This window comes from Herpailurus yagouaroundi, unplaced genomic scaffold (assembly GCF_014898765.1).
Source record: "Herpailurus yagouaroundi ecotype Mexico unplaced genomic scaffold, PumYag 160, whole genome shotgun sequence".
NCBI lineage: Eukaryota > Metazoa > Chordata > Mammalia > Carnivora > Felidae > Herpailurus > Herpailurus yagouaroundi.
The window spans coordinates 47,970,842-47,993,688 of NW_024412401.1; the positions used below are offsets into that span (position 1 = coordinate 47,970,842).

Genomic DNA, 22,847 nt, shown 5'->3' on the forward strand with positions numbered 1-22,847 from the left:
CTAACATCTGGCAAGATCAATGTATTAGGAACTCACTGCGGCAGGCCCATGGGTCCTCTGATGCAGAGCTAAGCGGCTGAGGGACAGTGTTCTCTCTAGCAGTTTCCAAAGCATGAGATACAGCCTGTACCTCTTTCTTTACACTGTTGATCTGGACACCGCAAGTCACTGACTGCTCATGAATTGACCCGGCCACTGCTGTCCTGTCCACATCTCCCTAAATCAGGGAGTGGTGTTGGTAGTCAACTAGCAGATGCATGGAAACTTGCTAAAGTGGAAAGACTGAGGTAATGCCTGATCGTGAGGGCAAGGGGGACTCCTTTCAGGAGGGGCACTCACAAAACTGGAGACTCAAAGAAGGACAGGCAAAAGCCAGAAACGAGTCTATCAAATGTATCTTGGTTGGTCTGTTTTTATTGACCATCTACCCTACTAAAATGAGAGCTGAGAACAGGCCATCCTTATTCGCGGCCTAAAATGTAGCAGAGCTCCATAAATATTTACTGAGTGCTGAGTTTGGATTTGGACACACTGTGTTTGAGAGATCTTCATGACCCTCCGGATTCTTTAGACTTAAGTCATAGTTTGTCTTAATTGTATCTTAATTCACATTGTTCTACTAAATGTAGTGTACAAAAAAAAAAAAATAAAATAAAACAAAAAAGGAAAGCTGGCATTCGTTATGATTTGATATTTCTCTGATCCTGTGACAGCTTTGGGGAAGACTGAGGAGCTCCAATAGACCGGCTTATATCTTCTGCAGCACCTGGGCTTTAATCACATCTCACCGACTTTCCATTTGAAAAATTGGTTTGATGGCACGGTACAATCTATCCACTTTGCTGACGGTCCCACTGTGATCAGTAGCAGGGTAATGAGAAGTAGGTGCTGATACGTCCTCTCCCCGGACCTGCCTCATAGTGCCACTCCAATGCCGTTTCCTGATCTTAAGTCCTCTTTGTCTCTGGGTACTGTCATTGTAAGGCAGAAAAAGAAATGCCCTGATTGACGAGCAATTTTTCTTCTTCTTTTTTTCTTAATGCACTTAACGGTCTTATAGAAAGTACCGGTATTTGTAACATACTCAAAAAGGAAAAACTCATTGTGGAAAGGTGTCATTGCAATTGGTAAAACTGCCTTTCAAACTGCTTATGGGGGAAGACCAGCTCTAGTGTCAGGCCTCTAAAAGCAGTGAGATAGAAGCTGGGGGTGTCAGGTCTCTGGGCTGGTCTGAAAGCGGTCTTCTGTGGGGACGTAGCCCATATAAAGCGATGATTTTTCACTGCAAGTGGCTCGACTCAACCTTGGCAGACGAAGAGCTCTCCTTACAGCTACTAACAGGATAAATGCATGAGTGGCCTGCCTAAAGAAAGGGACCTTCTGTTTCCTCTGGGGGAGACAAGGCTGTAAGGGGCAGACACAGCACTCCAGACCTCTATGTAACTTCTAGAATCATTCCTCAAAAATCATTCTGGTGTTTCATTATATTTCCTCTTTTAAATGTTTTCTTGGAAGAAGCAACAGGCTCTGTGAACTCTTCGGCTGTTCCTACAAAGGCTTTTTATAATCACCTGTAAACATGTTTGTTACAGGTAACTGTAATTTGTTCCCTTTCTCTCTAGACTCTTTGCTGTAGCAAATTAAATTTGCTGATGTAAGCTACTTGACAAATGAGCCTTGTGACCATTAGGACCCCCTACATGCCTGATCTGGGTTTTCGTGTTAGTCAAAAATCATTACAACTTGCTCTCTGGATCTAGCTTTCTACTTGTTCAAAATACAGGGTGTTTCCAGCAGATCCATATCCAAACACAATTCAAAGTCTGGTTCTATCACTGGTATAAGCTTTCTGTAGACTTCATTCATTGCAAACAAAAGCTGCAGGCAAAGGCCAAGTCACATGGGTAGAAAAGGAAGTAAATCAAAACCTAAAACGCCAGATTTTATGATGTGCCTGGTGTGGTAGTAGCAATAGGGACAAAGGCAGTTGACATCCAGTGAACACTTGCTATCAACTGTTTTCTATGCAACTAGTCAAAACAGCAGCCCTGCCAGGTAGGTATTATTACCCTGTTGACAGAAAAGATAACTGAGGTGACAAAGGTTTGATGACTTGTCTAACCTTGCACAAGGTTAGACTGGACCGAAGGGCACAGCCAGGGTGGAGACTCGGGCTGCTTTGGGTCCAAAGCCTGTACTCTTTCCACTGAATCATGCTGCCACATCCACATGAAGAAGGTGCACTTGGTCTCTCTAGAGAGAAAAGTGAACCTGCCTCCACTGACGTGTGAACCCTGGGACCTTAGCCAGTGGGAGGAAGTACAGCCTAGCAGTTAGGAATACAAACTTTGGAGGCACCTGGGTGGCTCAATCAGTTGAGCATCTGATTTCGGCTCAGGTCTTGATCTTGATGTTCGTGAGTTTGAGCTCCGCATTGGGCTTGGGGATGTCAGCACCAAAGCCGTCAGCGCAGTCTGCTTCGGATCCTCTGTCATTCTCACTCTGCCCGTCCCCTGCTTGTGCATTCTCTCTCAAAAAATAAATAAACATTAAAAAGAAAAAAAAGGGAGGTGTGCCTGGGTGGCTCAGTCGGTTGAGTGTGCAACTTCGGCTCAGGTCATGATCTCACAGTTTGTGAGTTTGAGCCCCACACTGAGCTTACCACTGTCAGTGCAGAGCCTGCTTCAGATCCTCTGTCCCCTTTTCTTTCTGCCCCTTCCCCACTCATGCTCTTTCTCTCTCAAAGATAAACAAACATTAAAAAAAATAACTAAAAAATTTAAAAAAAGGAATACAAACTTTGACATCGTTATCTTTGGGTTTGAATCCCAGTTCTCCAACTTACTAGCTGTGTGACCCTGGACACGTCTTACAGATTCTCTGAGCTTTAGTTCCCTCTCTCTCTCTCTCTCTCTTTTTAAAAGTTTATTTATTTTGAGAGAGAGAAAGAGAGAGAGAGAGACAGAGAGAGAGAGAGAGAACACGAGCAGGGGAGGGGTAAAGAGAGAGAGGGAGAGAGAGAATCCTAGGCAGGCTCCGCACTGTCAGCACAGAGCTTGACGTGGGGCTCAATCTCACAAACTGTGAGATCATGACCTGAGCCAAGATCAAGAGTTAGACGTTTAACCGAATGAGCCACCCAGGTGCCCCTAGTTTTCTCTTTTATAAAACAAAAATAACAACCAATTCAAATAGTTGTTTTAAGAATTAAATGAGATCATTTAAAAGTGTTTGGCAGACTGCCTGGCCTATTTTTAATATTCAGTAAGTGGTAACAACAATCATATTCACAATTCTATATGCTGCTGAAAACCACAGGCCCACGGAAGAAACTGTGATCTCAAAGATGTCATTTCATATATGAGGTAATGAAAGATAAAATATCCTATAGGAAGTAAAGATCAGTGCTTTCTATGCCACAAAGACATCTATCTGTAACTTCAGAAATTTAATTAATATAAGCAGAATCTAAATTATATACTTTTAATTTTTATGAGCTCTTTCCGGGTTTCTATGAACATTTTTAAACTACAGAAAAATTGATCCTAGATCCTACCATTGGCATTTTACTACATTTGCTTTATCACATATCTGCCACCAATGCATCTTTTTTTTTTTAATGCATTTCAAAGAGCAGACATCAGTACATTCAGTGAGCAGAACCTTAACTGGTGTCCAATATTTGTTTGAGATTCTCTTTGTACTTTTAGGTAAAATTTTCATACAATGATATGCACAGATTTTATGAGTGCCACGTGACAGTTCCAACAAATGCGTACATACACCTGTCCGACACCAGCTCCTGTCAATATACAGCTTACTTTTATTCCAGAAAGTTCTTTCATTTGCATTACATTGTAAGTGGGGAAGTTGTAGTACAGAGGAAAACACTGGGCTTAAAAATCAAGGGGTACAGGTCCAAATCTCACCTATGTCAGTCATGAGCAACCCACACAAGAATGCACACACATATACACAATACACAGTCTGTTTTCTCAACCATAAAAAATAGATAATGCCCATTTCACAAGGTCTTTGTAAGGGTTAAATGCAAAAATACAGTAAGTGTTCAGTAGATGTACCAAGGGTACTTTCTCTCCTACTCCCCTCCCAGTTCCCCTGAGTCTGAGGCTGTCGTCTTCAAAAAGAGACAGTAAGGACAAAACCAAAACCCAACCAGGTAATGAGAGATGAGGGAACGAGGCGTCTCTCTGCATAGGCAGTCCTCTCCCAATTTATCCACTCTGACTTCAGCTAATTAAACATCTGTCTCAACGGTCTCCTCAGCAAATTAGTCATCCCCACTTTGTGACACTGATTGTTGGTTGCAGCCTTTTCCCCACTTGCTGCCATTCCCAGAAACTTCTAGGAGTTAACTCACCAGGCACATGGCAAGGAATGATGCAGGGTCCCCATTAACCCCCTACAGTTGCCCTTGGTGCCAGTGCTGTTCATAATGCTGCCAGACGTGTCCTTAGATGTGCCTCCCCAAAATAAACCTGTTAAGGGGTGACAACTTTTTTGTCTACATTTCTGATTTCCAGATTACGGTGTATCTTCTAAGTACTATATACACGTACCAGACTTAAATAAACTATTTAAGAGAAAATCTGTTTTTTCAAATAGTTCTGTGACAAAGCAGGCAACATAAGGTCCTAAATGAGGTGAACTGGAATCTAGTGAATTACCAGCTAACTTTCTCCAAACACATGAACAAAAGCTTTGCTGGTGAATGAAGGGTCAGAAGGCAAACAACGTAAAATGGTCTGGACTGGATGTATGCCTTTTCTCTACATACTGGTGTGTGTGTGTGTGTGTGTGTGTGTGTGTGTGTGTGTGTGTGCGTGTGTGTGTGTGTATACACCTGCTGGAGCAGGAAAGGGGGTGGTGGGTTGAAGTGTATTTTAAACTAAAGGATACTTCTTAAAAATAGTTTTGTGAAATTAGACTTCTCAATCTTTCTTCTCACTAAAACAACTGCCTTAAAAACTATCTTTTAGAAAGATAAATGGCTAATAAAAACATTTTTAAAATGCTTAACTTTACACTAAAAACCCAGAAATACAAATTCAAATGAGATATTAACTGCTAGCCATCAGTTTGGCAAAAATGAAAGATTGATAACATCAGTGTTAGTAAGGGGGTGGGGAAAGAGGTGGTCTCATAGATTCTTAGAGTGTCAGAGAATGGGTATAAATTTTTTAAAAGGCAATTTGTTTTTCTCAACATTTGAAGTAAGTGAACCTCTGACAAGTAATCCCATGTTTAACATCTACCACAAACATGCAACGAATATTCATACAAAATTGTTCACTGTACGTTTACATGTTAAACTAAAAATTTGGAAATGATCTAAATGTCCAACAATAGAAATCTAAGTTACATAAATTTAGCTAGAAAGCTAAAACTGCAGGGGTCACTCTAATAGAGTGCTTATGACGTGATAGTGAAAAACAAGTGCAAGATCATATAACATTATATGGTATCATTTTTTAAAACTGTTATGTGGATACATTCTTCATGAGTTCATTTAACAAACATTTGTTGAGTTTCTTCTATTTGACACTCTGTTAGATGTTAGGTGTATAGTGATTTAAAAAACCCCAAAACTGGAAAACAGGGTCCTGCCCACATGAAACTTAGAGCCCGTATGTGTATCTGCATGTGAATTGACTAAAAACAAAAAAACCAAAAAAACAAGGTTCATATCAAATAAAGTCAGAGGAAACCCTCACAGACTTTTTACTTCACACACTTCCTAAATGTTTGATTTTCTTCCAACAAGCATTTAATTTTATTAAAAAGAAATCTTTAAAGCCTATCTTTTACCAACACCTAGTTTTCATATGAACACCAGAACCGGAAGCGGCTCCAGGGTATTTCAATTCTCCCCAAAGCGTGCACTCAGCTCAAATGAAAGAAATCAGACTTTACTAAGGTGTCCCTCCCTCCACTTCCTGAACTGAGCTCCATTCGCTTCTCTCCATGCCTTAAGTCAGGGCTCATCAGCTGTTGGACAGAGTCCTCAAAAGCTTCTCACCAGTGTCTCTGCCTCCTGTTTTATGTCCTCTCATTGATTTTTATCAGGCAGACGGTGTGCTTTCTAAAAGAAAATCTGACTCTATCACTGTCCTTTCAATGGTTCCCCTCTGCCACAGAAAAAAGTTCAAATTCAGCATGGTTTTACAAACATGACCTACGCCCAAATGACCAGTTCAACCTCACCACGCCCCACCCTCCTAACTTCTACTCTACTGCTTTATTATACTGAGTTACATTGTGATTTCCCGAAGGCATCAAACTCTCTCACTTCATTCCTTCAGCCTGAATGCTCTTTCCCAGCCCTCTTTATCTGGCCACCATCTTTTCCGCCATCTTCAGCTCTCACCTGGAGGATCTGCTCAGGACAGTTCTCCCTGACTCTCTAAGACTGGACGAGGGCACCCATCCCACGATGCGTGTACCCAGGCCCCTATACTGATTTCCAATTACCACATGCATGGTATTAAAACTGCCTGTCTGTCTCCCCAACTACACAGTAAGCTCCTTGAAGGTAAGGACCACTTCTTGGCTTCAACAATTTCCTAAGTGCCTCCATAATGTCTGCTGCATAATAAGCATAATAAATAAGGTCGTAATAAATGAACGCGGCTCTTCGGGTTTCCAGTACATCAGACTTGCCCGATCAGATCTGGCCCCTGCCTGGCTTCTGCAGCTTATCCTCTGCCCTGTTCTTGCTCCAGTAATTTGGGATATCTATGGTTTGTTACTCTATCTCAAAACATCTCTGCCTGGAATGTCCTTCCTCTTACTTACCCATTTAGCAAAATTCTAACTAATCTCCAAAAAAAATGTCAAATCATTTACTCCAGAGCATCTTTTCTCAGCCCCCTGCCTCACCAAGTAGTTTTAAGTACTCCCTTATCTATGCTGCTTTAGTAGCTTATGTACTTCTACTTGAGAATTTACCGTATTTTATTGCCCCCTTTTCTGAGTCTGATTTCTCAATGGGTTTCCACCTGATTCTAGCACAGTGCTGGCCCAGAGCAGGCAGCAATGGACATGACTGTTTAAGTCAACAGGGTATGTCAGAGCCACACAGAGCTCGAGAACACTTGCCCCTTCCCACGGTGCCCTGCGTGCCTCTTCCCTCAACCTCTCCCACATCAAAGCACAGCTCAGAGAGTAAGCACAGGGTTATGCATTCAGCTACCACAGTTCTTAATTCTAAGATGTATTTCCCCCCCACTTTTGAACATTTCTAAAATCAGGCTACAGCATAACCAATATGTACACCTAATGCAGTATTTCTTTCTTTTTTTCCCTCAAAAGCTATTATTAAATTAGTGATGCTCTAGAATTAGTCCCTAGTGGCCCAGAGAAAGGTCGTTCCTGACTCCAAAATGTGTGTCTCCTGCAGCACCACACAGCCTGTCAGAGGTATATGTCTTTTCTCTTTCATTCGGCTTTTGCTTTAATCTAATCCACGTTGGTGACTGCCCCAGATGGAGTGAATGAATAGATTTTGTGATGGAAAAGGAACTTCTGAAAGATTAGCGACTAGCAGGAAGAGTAAACGCTGGTCAAATGTAGTTTTGGCGAATGATGTATTTCGGGTTTTTCTGATGTGGCGGTTGCAAGAGCTCATAACACCCTTCTAAAATAATTGGGTCTCTCAAGTGGTTCCCAAAGATTTTTGCTGGACATAAATTCTCTAAATTTCCAGGCTTCCTAGATAAAATAGTTGACTGCAATGCCATCTTTAACATGCTCTGCTCTATTCTCAAGAAGATCCATCAGGAGCCTCAGAGCACTCCAGACAAGGGGAGGCTCAGGTGGGAAGAAACAGCAAGATTAACAGGCTGAAGAGAAGAGGGAAGGAAGAATATTTAACTTGGAGCTTCTTGCCCGGGGCATTTCTGAGTTATACATTTAAACACCTTAGCAGCCCTAATTTGCGCTATCATATTCCCACTGGGGCACTGGATACCAAGTATCAGGTCTTTATTTCTTATCCGGCCCCCATGCCTGAGTGGCATCAGCATGATTATTTATTATTTCTTGAGAAGGTGCAGTTTTCCACAGAAATTACTGTCTTTTTGACCAAGAACATTTAAACAGTCCTATTTACCTTGACTTCTTTTTTTAAAGAAAAGACAAAGCTACAGCATAAAGAAACCACATGTCTGTATCTCTGGCTCGCAAACTACTTTCACAGAAGAAAGGTTACTGGATTTTCCACGTTTACAATTACACATGAAGTAAGATTCTTTTCAACTCTACAGCTAGAAGATTTTTTATTTTAGTCTTTGGAGAACATTTCAGGTTAGTAGAGTGTTAGAAATTCCTCTTCTTCTAAAACATATGGGCTTCTCTTTTCCATAGGGCAGCTCAGGACAGGTGTATGTTGCTTTAAGAAAGCTAGACATAAAACATTAAAACTGACACCAATACAGACAAACTGTGCAATTACAAAAAGAATTCCTGGCTTTATATCCAGATTCACCACAGGGTTCCTCTAAATGCTGCACTTCCCTAGTGCATTTAGATTTTAGAATCAATGAACATTTCTGTTTACAGAATTTTAAATTTGTTCTCCCATTAGGGTTCTAATAAGCAACATGGTACAATAAAAAGAGTATGGGCTTTGAGGTCAAAAAAGCCCGGGCTCCAATTTAGATTCTGCCATTTACTTACTGTGGAAATTTGGGTAACTTTAACTTCTTTTAGAGGAAGGGGAGGCTCTGAGAGGTAAGTATGTGATTACACACACTGTCCTCACAGTTCCTTAATTCTAACATGCACCCCAACACACACACACACACACACACACACACACACACTCGTAACGTCTCATCTGTAAGACAGCCGCAATAAAATCTACCTTCTAGTGCTGTCTGAAGATTAAATGAGATAATACGTGTAAGTACACAAAGGCACTCAATAAATCAGCTCTTACCCCACTGGAACCACATCTTGGGGAAAGACCAACTCCTCTCCTGACAGACTTTAGGTTACAGGCTCCAAATGCCCACCCTGGCTTCTCAGATTCTCCGCCTGGTCTGTCTACATTCCTCTTTCATATTGCAACTGTCAATTCTGCATGTCTTTCCAGTTCTTTTCTTTCTTTGTGCTCATATTCTCTGAATGTACCTTCCCCTCTTTGGGCCTTGGAGTATTTCATAGTAGTTAGAAGTTTGGATTTTATTCTGAATGCAACTGAGAGTCACCGAAGGATGTGGAGCAGATATGATCAGATTTATACTTTAGAAGATCTCTCTGGCTGCTGTGTAGACAACAGACTGGAGGTGGCCAAGAGCAGAGGCAGGAAAACCAGAAAAACTGTTTCTCAACGGTCCAGGTGAAGTCACGGTGATCTGAACTTATCCAGTGGAGATGGAAAGGACTGAATACGTTCAGGATATATTCTAGAGGTAAATCCAAGCTGCTAGTGGGTAAGATGTGGGGACTTAACACAAGGCACAATTCAAGGGTCAATTTTACTACATTTCTTTTTTCAACAGTGGGTAGGAGGAAGAGAGGTAAGTAAATTAACTACAAAGTAATCTGAAATGTTCTTTTTATATTAAAATACAGTAAGCCTTTAATAGCCACTGCTTTGAATGACACTGGCCCTCCCCAACTCTTCACAGCCTAAATGTGAAGGTCACAATTTAAATGTCAATTTCTCAGGGTGGAGTTCCCTGACCATCCTATACACTGCATCTTATTCTCTCTCAGCCCCTCCTATTTACCCTCCGTCTAGGATATAAGATGTAAGTTCCTCCTCAGCAAGGGCCTTGTGAATCTTTCTCCCACTACCTCCCTGCACCTAGCACAGGCCTGATACCTGAGAACACATGAGGAGTGAAATGTACAACACAGCTACAAATACGTTCTGGATCAAAGTTTACAAAAATTTTATATGAACCTTTAATATAAAACTCGAGAATCCAGTGAGATGTCATCATTAGCCGTCTTTCTGATCAGAACCCTGCACCCCGTGGTAGCTGTTCTCTCCCCCTCTGCGCTTAGCAGTAATTTAGGAATGATGTGGAGGCGTCCTAGACTAGACCATATCACTAATGACGTTCTGGGTGTCTTGTGAAAACACAGTACATTAGCAAGCAACAAGGTGGTCTGTGACTCTAAACAGAGATGGTAAGAGAGAGTTCACTTGACAAAACTAACATTTATTTTTCAAAATCTGGGTAACATTTTATGAGGGAAAAACAAAAATGAATGTCACAAGTTTTATTAATAATACAGTAAGAACTTTGCAAAAGGATTTTCAGGCTAATAAAAATTGGTCTTTCGTTTCAAAAGGCAAGAATGAATAGGGGTAAGAAAAAGTTAAAATGCTTCTGGTTCAATTTTTCAATAGATGATAAAGAAAAATACCTCCATTTCAAAATGACAACAAATACTGAAACAGAGCCACACAGAAAACTATTCTGCCTGGAAAATCCCACTTCAAAGGAAGCCTTCTTTTATAGATCAAGAGTTAACTATATTTCTGTGTCAATGTAAAATTGAAATTCTATCTGTCTCCATTTCTTAAGTGTCCCTGCCACACCCAACACTGTTTCAGAAGGCTAGTGAAGGTTGGTGGTAATAGAATTTTTAAACAACAACAAAATACTAAGAATCTCAGAAGGTCACGAACTGTGAGGGTGAACCTGACTAAAGGAGAACTTGATGGATTAAGGGCTTTAGTCACTAAAAAAACGGGTTAGTGTATTTTACTAGCTAAATCAAGGGACCTGGCAGGCTACTCTTCATTATGTCAAAAACACACCCACCCAACTGTAAAAATTAGTAAAGAGGTTTCAGCTAATTCTTCTAAAACCCAATTCTCCATTTATAATTTCCTTACACAGTGGGGACCTTCTGCCAGTGCAGGTAGCTTTCAAATGTCAAGTGGGTCAGTAATAAAATGAAAAGCTGCAGAGAAACTTTAAAAGAGACATTTAAAGATGGGTTAAAAAAAAAAGGGGGGGGGGGCCTTAGCAGAGAACTGACTGGAACACACTGCGAAAAGATTACTATAGTTCAGTACATGAATATTAATAGAAAAACCCTGCAGTGTTCATAAATAGTTATGACGATGAAATAATTACAAATAATGCAAGTCAAAATTCTAGATCAGTTACAAGTGCCTGTAATGATATTCTATCCATACAAAGCAAAAATACTTTAAAACCCTAAGGGTTTCCGATGACAAAGCTATCTGCCTAAACAAAGAAGAATTCTTTTGCTCACATACCTGCCACCTTCTGATTTTTTACAAATGAAAATTGGGGAGGGAGTGCCAGAAGGAAGAGCAACAGAGTATTTAAACATTAGAACAGTCATTAAGCCCACATCTGGGTTTAATAATAAAATAGTTCAAGTTCTCAATTTATTATTATCATGAAATGGGGAGTTGTACGGGCAGTCTGGAAAAAAAGAGGGGAGAAGTTAGAGGTCTGTGGATAAGCACCAGAAGTTCACTGTCAGCCTGCAAAAGGATTTCTGAAATCTTGTTCTAGTGCAACTAACCTCTAATGAACAAGTAGTGAGGACCCTCGCCTCGCATGGCACATGTTGTTTCATCTCAAGTGGCATTTCTTGCCTCCCACTTCAGTTAAATGAGAGCAGCCAAGAGACAAGTGCTGTTCTGCACTCACTCAGGCAAAAGCTCTTGAAGAGAGGGCTGGGCACTCCATTTCTGTCCTGGACGTGGGGCGAGGCAGGCCCCTTCTTACAAAGACTGTGCAGGTCACTGCGGTAGACACTCAGGAAGTGCAGGACGAACGTCTCTAGCCTGGCATCTCTTGCCACCAAGTTCTTGAGTTCATGATAAGTTCATGTGTCATAACGGGTGTTAAGTATTTCACAGCCAACTGTGAACACTAACATACTTTTTTTTTTTTTTTTTTTTTAGGGAAACATACTGTGTTTCTGTCTATGACAAGAGGATTTTCCTCTTTTCATTAATTACCTTCCAAAACAAGTCCACGCCAGAATACAAAAGTTCAAAACCACAAAATATACCACCTTTACCAAGCTAACCTTAAATAAGCATCATTGCCAAACTGAAGATCCTTCTATTTCATGAGACCAGACTTCATAAAGCAATAGAAAGAGCTTCTCATTTTATAGAGCTTTTTGGATTAAGAAAATGGACAGTAATTTATGTAAATACATCAATTTCAAATGACTTCTCTAGTCTGAAAAGGAATAAATAATGCAGATCACTGTGTTTTGGATACGGCAAGTCTCAGATGGAATGGCAGGGATGTGTACACGTAGGTGAACATAAATAAATGTGTGTGTGATAAACGTGGTTGCTGGAGATGGACACAGATAAATAGGTATACAATTGGAGAGAGATAGCTGGAGACAGAGGGAAAGACACTGGTTCAGCTGCATCTAAGTTCACAGAGGTTTCATGGTCTAAAAAAATCTGCAACAGCAGAATTTCTATTAAGAAGGTTTAAAAAGCTGGCTTAACCTCCCCTTGGACAACCTGAAATAATGCTTATCTTTGAATATAACGAACGTGTCACAAAATGCACTATTATATAAAACAATTTAGGGACAAAACAAGAGGAAGAAACAGGATCCTAAAGGAAGATGAATGCCGATTGAATATCTTTAAATATCTGAAGCTGTTGAAATGCTATTTGATTGGTACCTAGAACCCCAAAATATCTACTTGCCCCTGGGAAGGAGAGGCTATGCCTCTTCAATCATCCCTTAAATGTAAAGAGGTTTGACCCCCATGCAATGGATAAAAGTCACCCAAAAAATGAACAAAAGAGGTGTTTGGAAAAACCAGAACACCATTCATCCCAGCTAACGACTTGTTCATTATGAGTGATGATGGATAAAGACTTCTCATGCTGAGATGAAATCAAGATTTATATGCATTGTTTCCTCTCCCAACTTGTGGGAAGATCATCATCATTTAATTCTATCTCTGCGGCCAGTGATGGGCATCCAGAGAGCTGGTTATCAAACGGCGCAGTCAGCTGGCAAAAGCCGAAACGTGCGGTTGGCACATCTGGACAGAGCCGCCACAGCCGAGGGTGAACAATGACTCCTGGCAAGCATCCAAATTGCTTGCAGACGCTAGCAGGTCTCATCTACAACCGCCCCTACCAGCATCTCTCTCTCTCTCTCTTTTTTATGAGAATCAGATTTTCATTGCTCCATTCAATTGCTCTCCTCTGCCATTTTTTACAGCTCTTATCGTTCCCCTGGAATATGGCCTTGAGACAGCTCATCCGTGTCCTTCACTGTGTTATCTCTTCTAACTTTTATTAAAACTTCAGCTTTCATCTGAAGATAGCTAATTAAATCTGGAACAGATTATATGCCTCCCCTTAAAAAGAACACAAAACTATTTTCTTCAACCTGAGTAATGCTTTTTTTCTTCTCCAAAAGATGAAACCAACGGTGTTTAAGAAGTCTCATTTATTTATAAAGCTATGATATCTGACATGTCATATATAGGTTGATTTATATTAACGTTGTCTGTGGTATGACAAATCTTTGAGCTATTTCTCAAAATAATTATTCCTCAATACTGATAATATTTTTTCCCTCATATCCTTTAAATACTGTAGCTAATACCATAAGCTGATTTTCTGTACAAAGTTGGGTAATGAGGAATTAAAGATTAACAGGTATTTGTGCACATCAAGTGATTTATCTTTAAGAAAATCTTTTTACAGGTGCCCTCATTTGGCAAAAATGAAAATTGTTATTCTTTTATTCCATACCCCAAACACGAGCAACTGAAAGTTTCCCCCATGGAAAATTAAGTGAAAACATGAAATGAAAAGCAGCACTTCAAATTTAGGATTTGGTTTTCAAGACAGCTTTACACCAACTAATAGCTCAAATAGCTTTGTCTTCATCTATCACAAATTATTAATGATGGAACTTCCATAGTCAATATGAACACATTCTTCTCACATATGCCACTGACCCAACCCCTTCCTTGGGCCCAGAGGCAGCTGAAAAAAAGCTGTAGACCTGCTAACCAAACCTTCAAGCAACGATCTCTAAAACAATCTAGCCAGGTATCATGCACACACGCAGGCACACACACACACACACACACCAAGCACTTCTAACAGTCTATTTCCTGGGTCTCACCTGAAACTTTCTGGGATCCTTTTCTTCGTTTCACTGCCTTAAGCAAGATTTCTTTCATGGTGACCTTTGTGTTGTCCACCTGAATAAGGGAGAATCCATGAGCAGCATTTCTGTAGGAAAAGACAAATACAAAATCATCACCAACATTCAACCAGAGGAATGTTACTGCAGTCTTCACTATGTTTAGCAAGGTTTTATACTAAGTATACCTCAGAGTGCCAATTATTTAAAAATAGACTAAACGAACTTACTTCCAATGAGAGAGAGAGAGAGAGAAGCAGTTTAGTATGAACAGTTCCAAGTGAAAGAAAGGTCAGAGTTAGGGAAGGTCTTCCTAATTCATCTCAAACTGAATCTAATTGGCCTGTGTGGGTCACTAGTGCCGTGGGCTGGCTCACGTTGGCTCCCAAGCCAAATCCTGCACAAGGACTGACAATAAACTTGGCTTGTGTCAGCAGGTGTCACTGCTGGCAGATCCCACCATCACATCAAAGATCACGGAGCCCTAGAGGAAAAAACTTCATGGGGTGAGGAGGGTTGGAGGGTGGAGGGGAAAATATGATAGCCCAAAGCAATTTAGAAAAAGGAGAAAAAAAGGCTCTTCCTAACTGGCTAGTAAGTACATAAATAAATAAATTTTAAACACACAGTTTGGGGGCACCTGGGTGGCAAAGTCGGTTAAGCATCGGATTTCAGCTCAGGTCATGATCTCACAGTTCATGAGTTTGAGCCCCACAGTGGGGCTGTCAGCGCAGGCCTGCTTCAGATCCTCTGTTCCCCCTCTCTCTGCCCCTCCCCCTGCCCTCTCTCTGTCTCTCTCTCTCAAAAATAAACATTCAGAAAAAAAAAAAAAAGCCCATACAGTTTATGTATACTTCAGTAGGAATGTTTTAATCTACTCAATCCCATAAGGTCAAACAAAATATGAAATGAAGCATAAATAATTACACAAAAAATACGAATACTACTTGTAAACGTTTAGCCAGTTAAACTTGGAGGGAGTGGTTCATCTAGACAGGAAAAAACTGGTAGGGAGTAAGTACCCTAAAAAAAGAAGCCCATCCCTGGGTGAGGTACAACTTCACTAAGACTGTTAATTGCAGTAACAAGTATCACAAATACTACTCACTATGCTCAGGCACCAGGACAAAACAGGCCAATTCCAAGACGCTCATCTAACAAATGGGACCCAAGTTTCCAAGTATGGAACATGGGAATTACCACAAGGAGTTTGGTGGCATTCCCATTTCCTCATAAGAATCTCAAAGGAGAACACACGGCCAAAAAACATGGCAGAACTTCATATTGACAAGACATCTGAAAGAAAAGCCAAGCCCCAAGCTAAGCCACGGAAAGGCTTCCCAATGGTAGGACAGGCTGGGAAGGGGCCCTTAAACCTAGCTTTGACCCAACCAGGTGGCCGGCTATCCACAGGGGCTGGGGGCTGATCTCAAAACCAAGGACCCAATTTGCTTCCCTAATACAAAGACATCTCCACACCCCTCCTCTCCATAAGGCTTGCTGTTTAATCCTTGACATTCCATTTGTTAAAAAGCAAAAGCCGAAGCTGGTCTAGCCAGCACGATCATCCATTTTAACTTGGTCAAGTTTCTTGCTATTGAACAGCAGGCCTGAGAACTGTCAAGCTAATTTTACTGAACACTCTGTTACTGAATCATGCCTGAGCTCCAGCCATTCTTTACCTCAGAAGCTGGACCCCATCCCAGAACAATCTTTAAAAGTTTATTTTACTGATCAAAGCAAAATAAGAAATAGCTCTTTTTTTAAAAACTATATTTAGGGAGCGATGCAGTAAGTGATACTTTGGCAAGAGCACTGAGATGTAAAGTGCCTGGTGCACTTATAAACTTGGGGGTATTTGTTCTGGCGCTAGGCCAGTGCGTGTTTGGAACAAACGCCAATCATCTGCGTTCAGACTTGTCTTCCCCTGCTCTCTCCTCGGAAGTCAGTATGCACTCCATCTGTGACAATATGTTGGGCGATGGGTGAGTGGGGCCTAAAAGGGAACACAAGTTCTCGGGTATGTGCAACCTAGTACTGGGCTACATCTCATGAACCTCCATCTACCTGGGGTCCACCTGAACTATTTTAGATTGGAGCCCGCTTATAAATTGCTTACATTCTCTTCTAATCTGCTGCTGGCTGACAGCATTATTTCAAACCAATACGTTTATCTTTTGTAGCAAAGGCAGACCAGGAGCTCAAAAGAAAGCCTTGCGTTTGGACTAACTTCCATAAATTAAAAGTGTCCTTTGGAAAGATTTTTGAACAGAGGAAAATCCCTAGTCTGTATTTTTCTGTCATTTTACCAAAACGTACCTGGGTGACAAGGTTAAAGCAAGCAGAGGAAATCCCTGGCACTTATCATCCACAGGCATTACTGATAAATTGTGTGGTGGAGGAATAAAGGATTACCTTCTGTATTTTTTCATTACACTTTTCTTTTGTTACAGAATACATAAATCCATTGTGGCACAATGTAATATGTATCACCGCACTACACCTGCGGACGCTTCCGAGCGGCTGCCATGTCTGTGCAGTCAGGAATGATAAGTGAACCACCCGTGAATGTTAACGATAGTGATCATTCTGAGGTAACTCGGCTCTCCATCTTCCTTTACAGCCTCCGTGCTGAAGCCAGGGTAGCAAGGTTCACGAGAGGAAAATGAAAACAACAGTGAAGGGAAGGGGCACGCACGGCGCTCAGAATGTGCCTTCACGAGTGCGCGGTGTCTTACTCTGGGGCTCCATTTCGGTAAAATCGTGCACATTAAAAGGAGAAAGAGGTTGTGACCCACACACGGCACACTCAACCAGACCTAATGAAAGCTTCCTCAGGCCAGTCTCCCACACCACTCGCTTCTCTCCCTCCAGGCGAACACCAGCTTTGGCTCTTGCTTCAAGTCTACAGCACTTAAGGGGGCAAACTGCTTCTAGAATACAAGAGGACAGAATATAAGTGGTTCTCAGAAGACATCTAAGTGCAACTGTTAAGTTATGCTCCCATTTAATAAATGGATATGGAGACTTGCTTCCACAATTTTCAGCTTCACTTCCAAACATTCTGGGTTTTATGCCTCATTTCTTTATATCCAGGAATTTTTATGGGCTTTCTAAAAAGTCTATTGAAATACATCTTTTAGCGCCATTTTTATTTAATGTTGGGCATTGGGTCTGCGGTTGAGAAGACAGTGATTTCGAGGGACAGGCTGGCAGCAGGCAGGTAGGGTGCTAGTCCAGCCTCCCTTCCGTGTGGCCCTGCATTCCAATCCCTGAGGTGTGACCCGTGCTGGGGGTGACTAGCCTTTGGACAGACAGGCGGATGGATAGACAGATGGGCTACGGACCCAGAGCCTCGGCTCAGAAACTGCTCTTCCTCCTGCTCCCCTCGTGGACAGACAGCTTGTTTTCCATCACAGCAGGGCACTCTGGGGGCACCGAGCAGAAGCAGCTGCCCTCCAAGCCCCCTGGGCTGTCGGGGCTGGGTCTAGGACGAGGCGCCACTTTGGGGAGCTGACTAAATGCTGCCAGGAGTGCTTCAGTCAATTCAAAGTTACGTCCTGTCAGGTCTCGTAACCACTGAAAAACGTATGGGCATTTCAAAAAGAGATTACTCACTTGAGGAATTCAGCTCTGTCCCAGTGCAAAGCCACTCAGTTACCAGAGGGAAGTTTGTATACCAGCATTAACCTAACAGGACGAGCATTTCTCTCGTGAGTGTTAAACCAGAGGTGACGGGCACAGAGAGGAAGGAGGGGCACAGGGTCCTTATCTGAAAAGCTTAGATTCTATTCACAGGGACAGAGCTGGAACCAGAATCCACGTTGGAAGGCAACTTACTGGAGAGGAAAACACAGGGGCTGGGAGTTAAATACCCTTTGGTTCAAATCCTGGTTCTACAGTTCACCAAGATGTTGCCTCAACATGTGGGAACCTCAGCTGCATCCATGAAATGAGGAGGCCACTTCCCTACAGAACTGTCAGGGAGGATAAAATAGACAGTACACGCCAAGCACCTGGCACTAAGTTTGGCAAACGGCAAAGGAACTTAGAAATGTCAGTTCTCTTGTGTTCTCCTTATTCCAGATCACCGCTCCAAGACAAGAGGCCCCATTTACCCCCTCTCTCCTACCCTAGCAGCAGAGATTGCTTATTGGGGGAGCGGGTACCAACCATTGCTTGTAATTGGTAACACAGGGCCATTAAAACGTGCAATTTGCTGGGCATGTTGGCAACAGTCGGGGCACTGTAAGCAAACTATCTCTGGCCTGGGCATCAAACCCCCTCTTGAAGCTCACAGAAGAGCACCCTGGGCTCAGTTTTCAAGGCTCTCATTTTTGGGAGAGTAAACCAGAGAAGCAGGTATATTGCACCTCAGCTTAACTCGCTGGCTTTGGAGAGGGACGATGGAAGTCAACAATCATGGTGGTGGTGCAGAGAAATTCAATGAGACTTATTAAGAGCTTTCTGAGCTGCAAGTACAAGATATTATTCAACAATTACAATAGTAATAGCAGCAACTACTATCTACTAGACATTTACTATGTGCCAGGTGCTATGTTAAGCTTTAAAAATCTGTATTAACTCATTCAATCCTAAAATAGGTGCTATTATTTTATCCATTTTATGGAATCTGAGGCTGGAGGCAGAATTTGGGAATTTACCTGAAGTCACTCATCTATTAAAGATCCTAATTTTGGATTCGGAAATCACCAATATGGTCCCTAACACAAATAGCACAGTCCAGGGGAAAGACAAAGAAACAAACAAAGAATTATAGTTCTTCGTGATAAGCACAAAGATACAGGCCAGATCAGAGTGCTACCAAAACACAGAGGCACTTAACCAAGCTGGGGAAGGGTAAGGGGATCAGAGAAGCTTCTTGATGGAGATGTCTCAAAACACAGTGGTCATTTCCCTCTATATCCTGCTAAGAACGAGGGTGGTGACCGAGAGGCGGCAGAACACAGCAAGTCTAGAGTAGAGCCTGCTCTGGTGTCCAGCTCTGCCTTCCCGGGATAAATGATATACTCTCTCTAGCTTCCAGTTTCCTCATCTACAAAATAGGGCTAATTCTTAGGAGTGTAAGATTGCTGTGAGGGCTTAATACTTCTAAAGTAGTTAACATTAATACCTGTCTACAATAAATGTTTAATAAACAACAGTTAATATAATAATTACGGGCTTTTCTTGGAAAGGAAGTAATAAATGATGAGACGATGACAGCTGTGAACATTTATTGAGCACTTACTTTGTTCACTTAATCCTTCCAGAAAAAGTAGGTGCTATTATCAGTCCCATTTTAAAATGGAGGAAATTGAGGTTGGGCAAGGTTAGGACACTTGCCTGGAGCTACACACCTACGTAGAAGACCCAGGAATTGAACCCAGGGCAGCCAGACACCAAAGTCTGAGTTTTAAACCTCTCTGTAGCCCAGAAGGGAGCCTTGAGGACTCAGGGGAAGAAGTGACTTCCAGATAGCATACCCTCCCGATTGGAACTACTGACCAGTCTGGGGCAAAGGTTCAACTTCCACTGTGACATTCAGTTTGGTTATAAAATGTCCCAACTGTTAGACTAACCATATGAACTACGAGATCCCTTTTTAAAAGCCCTTGAAGAACGTCATGGTTTCTTGAGCCACAGTCTCAGTTTGTGGAAGTGGGAAAAGGCTGCCAAGAGGAGCACTCGATTCTCCAGTCCTGACCAGGCCGTAATAGTGATGAAGACACACTCCTCCAGCTCCCAGCCTGCACGGGTCCCAACTCCATGCATGTTCATTCTCTAGCACTTCAAAGTAGAAAATGAAAATATATGAGCAAGAGAAAGCCTTGTAATAACTGCAGCATGCCTGCTTTAAAGCAAGCCCTTCGGGTATTACTTTATCCATAAAGAGAGTTTACACTGGTGTGAATGCCACATTTTGTTTCCCCTTGCACTGACAAAAAATTTTTTTTTAAGATCAAAGCGTATTGTGCGAGTATGTGATGTTTGACATTGGACAAAGTACTCTTTTTCAAAACAGACATTTTCCAAAAACATAACTCGCTAGACTAATGGGCAGTGAGAAGCCAAAATGACTGCCCTCCGCCTTCTCCTTGTGTATCTTTGCCAGAGTCCTTGGGACTTGCCAAATCCGGTCATGCCTGCTTAGCTTGCTCGACTGATTGTGCCAGAAAAGAAAATAAGACACAGATGTATTTGAGCTCTTTGAGATGCCAGTAAGAGAGACAGCTAATGGCTTCATTTCGACCCTCCCCTTCCAGCTGGGCACAGGTGGGGGATAATGAGGTCCCTCTCCCTAATCAAACTCAATTATTTACTACTCTATATAACCGCAAAGACATTCACATTCAGTTCAGAATATAAAACACACCGTGGGCTACTTCCAACCACTGCCACTGGGTATTTATAACAAACTCAAGTGGCTAACAGTTTGCCTTGGCAGGAGTTTAAGTGTGTAAAGTTTTGCAAACTGTTTCTGTTCAAATATGTCCTGCTGAAATGGGGTCCCAGGCGGGGTTCCATAACTGTCAGGTCAGTGAACTGCATAACATCTGAGAATGTATTCACCATGCAGTGCAGACAGGATCTGGAAATCAAACGCTTCGTTCTATTGCAACCTTCTGAGAAGCATCACAGTTTTTTCAACAGCAAGACTGACATTGTATTAATAAACATTACAAGTCACTAGCCTGACATGTACATAGCAGCAGCTGACAGACTCCAACATAAGCTGAGGGGAGAACAGAGGAAATCAAAATGAGACATAGTGACTAAACATGGCCAAAGGGGGTGGATCATGAAACAAATCACATTAATGTCAGAAATGTGAGCCCTAAACTTTTAAGATATATAGAAACTAAAGCAACAAACTGGTATAATTTTTGGATACCAAAGTAAGTTGATGGCTATCTAAAATGTGTGCTTTTATTGTAGGAACAAAGCGTATCCTGGCACAATTTCAAGACATTCCAGTGAGCAAAACATACATATTTAGCTTGTCTGACCTTTAAATTCTTAGAAGTATGTAATTAATGCTTTCCCTCTTTATTACTTGCTCCAATATTTCTGTCACTTTAAACAGACACAAAGAAAAATCTTTTCTGTTCTCTAGACAGTAGCTGTTGCCAAAAAGGAAATCAAGTCAGATTCACAAATACAAAATTAAACAGGCTGCATATGTTACATTTCCATACACGAGGACAATCTGGACAATGAAAATGTTTGCTAATACAACAGAATGAAAAGAAACAACACACAGTTGGTCCTCTATGACTCGAGCAAACAATAAATAAATAGGAAATTTATACCCATATTGTCAGGCCTGGTTACAAAGGATACAGGCATCGGTTTTTCTTTTCCCCTTATCCTACTTAGCTCTGCCCCTTACCAAACTGTATGACCTTGAGCAAATAACTACCTGTCTCTGATCCTCAGCTCATATATTATAAAAATGAGTTTCTTATAAGGAATAAATGAGATAATGGCTACTAGAGGCACTAAACTGAGTGAGTGTAAAAAAGGCTCATTTCGTTTTGTTTTTGTTTTTTCTCTCCAAACCACAAAGCAGTATCACACGAGAGTAGGAGAGGCTTCAAACTGATGATATCTTTTCCAAAAGGTCTGGTCACTTTGGGTACACTGTGGAGATCTCATCAAGAGGGTCTACTAAAACTACCAATCCTTGGAAATGCCCAGGTACGGCAAAGAGCAATGAATCTAGGCCACGCCTCTGAAAAAGCAGCTAACCTTTCTCTTTATGCGGAGCCAAGAGAAGCCACAGCAGTCTCTGGGAACCCTCTGGGCTACAATGTCCAAGGCAGCCCAGCTTCTGGTGGAAGACTGTCTACTGACTACCCCGTGATCCATTTCCCAAACAGGAAAATCCTACCTGGATTCTATTTGCTCTGCTCTGTAGCTGTTGGCTAGAAAGGTTCCTTCCCCATGCCTATCTGATATATCAAACATTTTAAGTCAATACATCTATAGGAGGGAAGTTTAATTGTTCTTATTGACTTCTGATTAAGGGGGTCTGTCCATTTTATTGGTTTGGACTTTTCTTCCCTGTTTAAAACCCTTCTTCCCCCTTCCCGAGTAGGATCCCAGTGTGAAATGTCAATGTCAACACATGTAATGACACCATCACAGTTGCTGTCATCACTGCCATTTTTTTAATTTTTATTTTTTAAGAAGTTTTATTCATTCTTGAGAGAGAGACAGAGCATGAGTGAGGGAGGGGCACAGTGAGAGAGGGACACAGAATCCGAAGCAGACTCCAGGCTCCGAGCTGTCAGCACAGAGCCCGACGCGGGGCTCAAACTCGCAAACCGTGAGATCATGACCTGAGCCGAAGTCGGACGCTCAACCAACCGAGCCACCCAGGCGCCACTGCCACTTTTAAACTCAATTCAGTTCCATGAGTTCTGATTGAATTGGCCCTGTACTGGGGCTTGAGGGGGGGGGGGGGGGGGGGGACAAAGCAGGCTCCTCCCCTGTTCACTCCAAGATCTCATTCTCCCTTGTCCCACTATGGCTAAGGGCCCAGCAGGCCTTGGTTTGGTCACTGCTGGCATGAAGTACTTCCTGGGATACTAGGCACCAGCAGAGCTCTAGCTATTTAGTTTTGAGGACCAACCATATACTCCCCCATACTTCTGCCCCCTACTTCTCTCCTT

General features: G+C 41.9%; 1 protein-coding gene across 7 annotated transcripts in view; it reads right to left on the bottom strand.

Annotated features, from left to right (window-relative positions):
* The window catches only part of MAPKAP1 (MAPK associated protein 1), a 245,077-nt gene that overhangs the window by 82,734 nt on the left and 139,496 nt on the right, over positions 1 to 22,847 (bottom strand). For 6 of the 7 annotated variants that reach the window (XM_040482325.1, XM_040482323.1, XM_040482329.1 and 3 more), the window contains one exon: positions 14,149 to 14,258. In XM_040482325.1, coding sequence (XP_040338259.1) covers positions 14,149 to 14,258 — 110 coding nt within the window. Of the gene's footprint in view, positions 1 to 10,172; positions 11,439 to 14,148; positions 14,259 to 22,847 lie in introns of those variants that run through there. The other variant, XM_040482328.1, reaches the window with a different exon arrangement.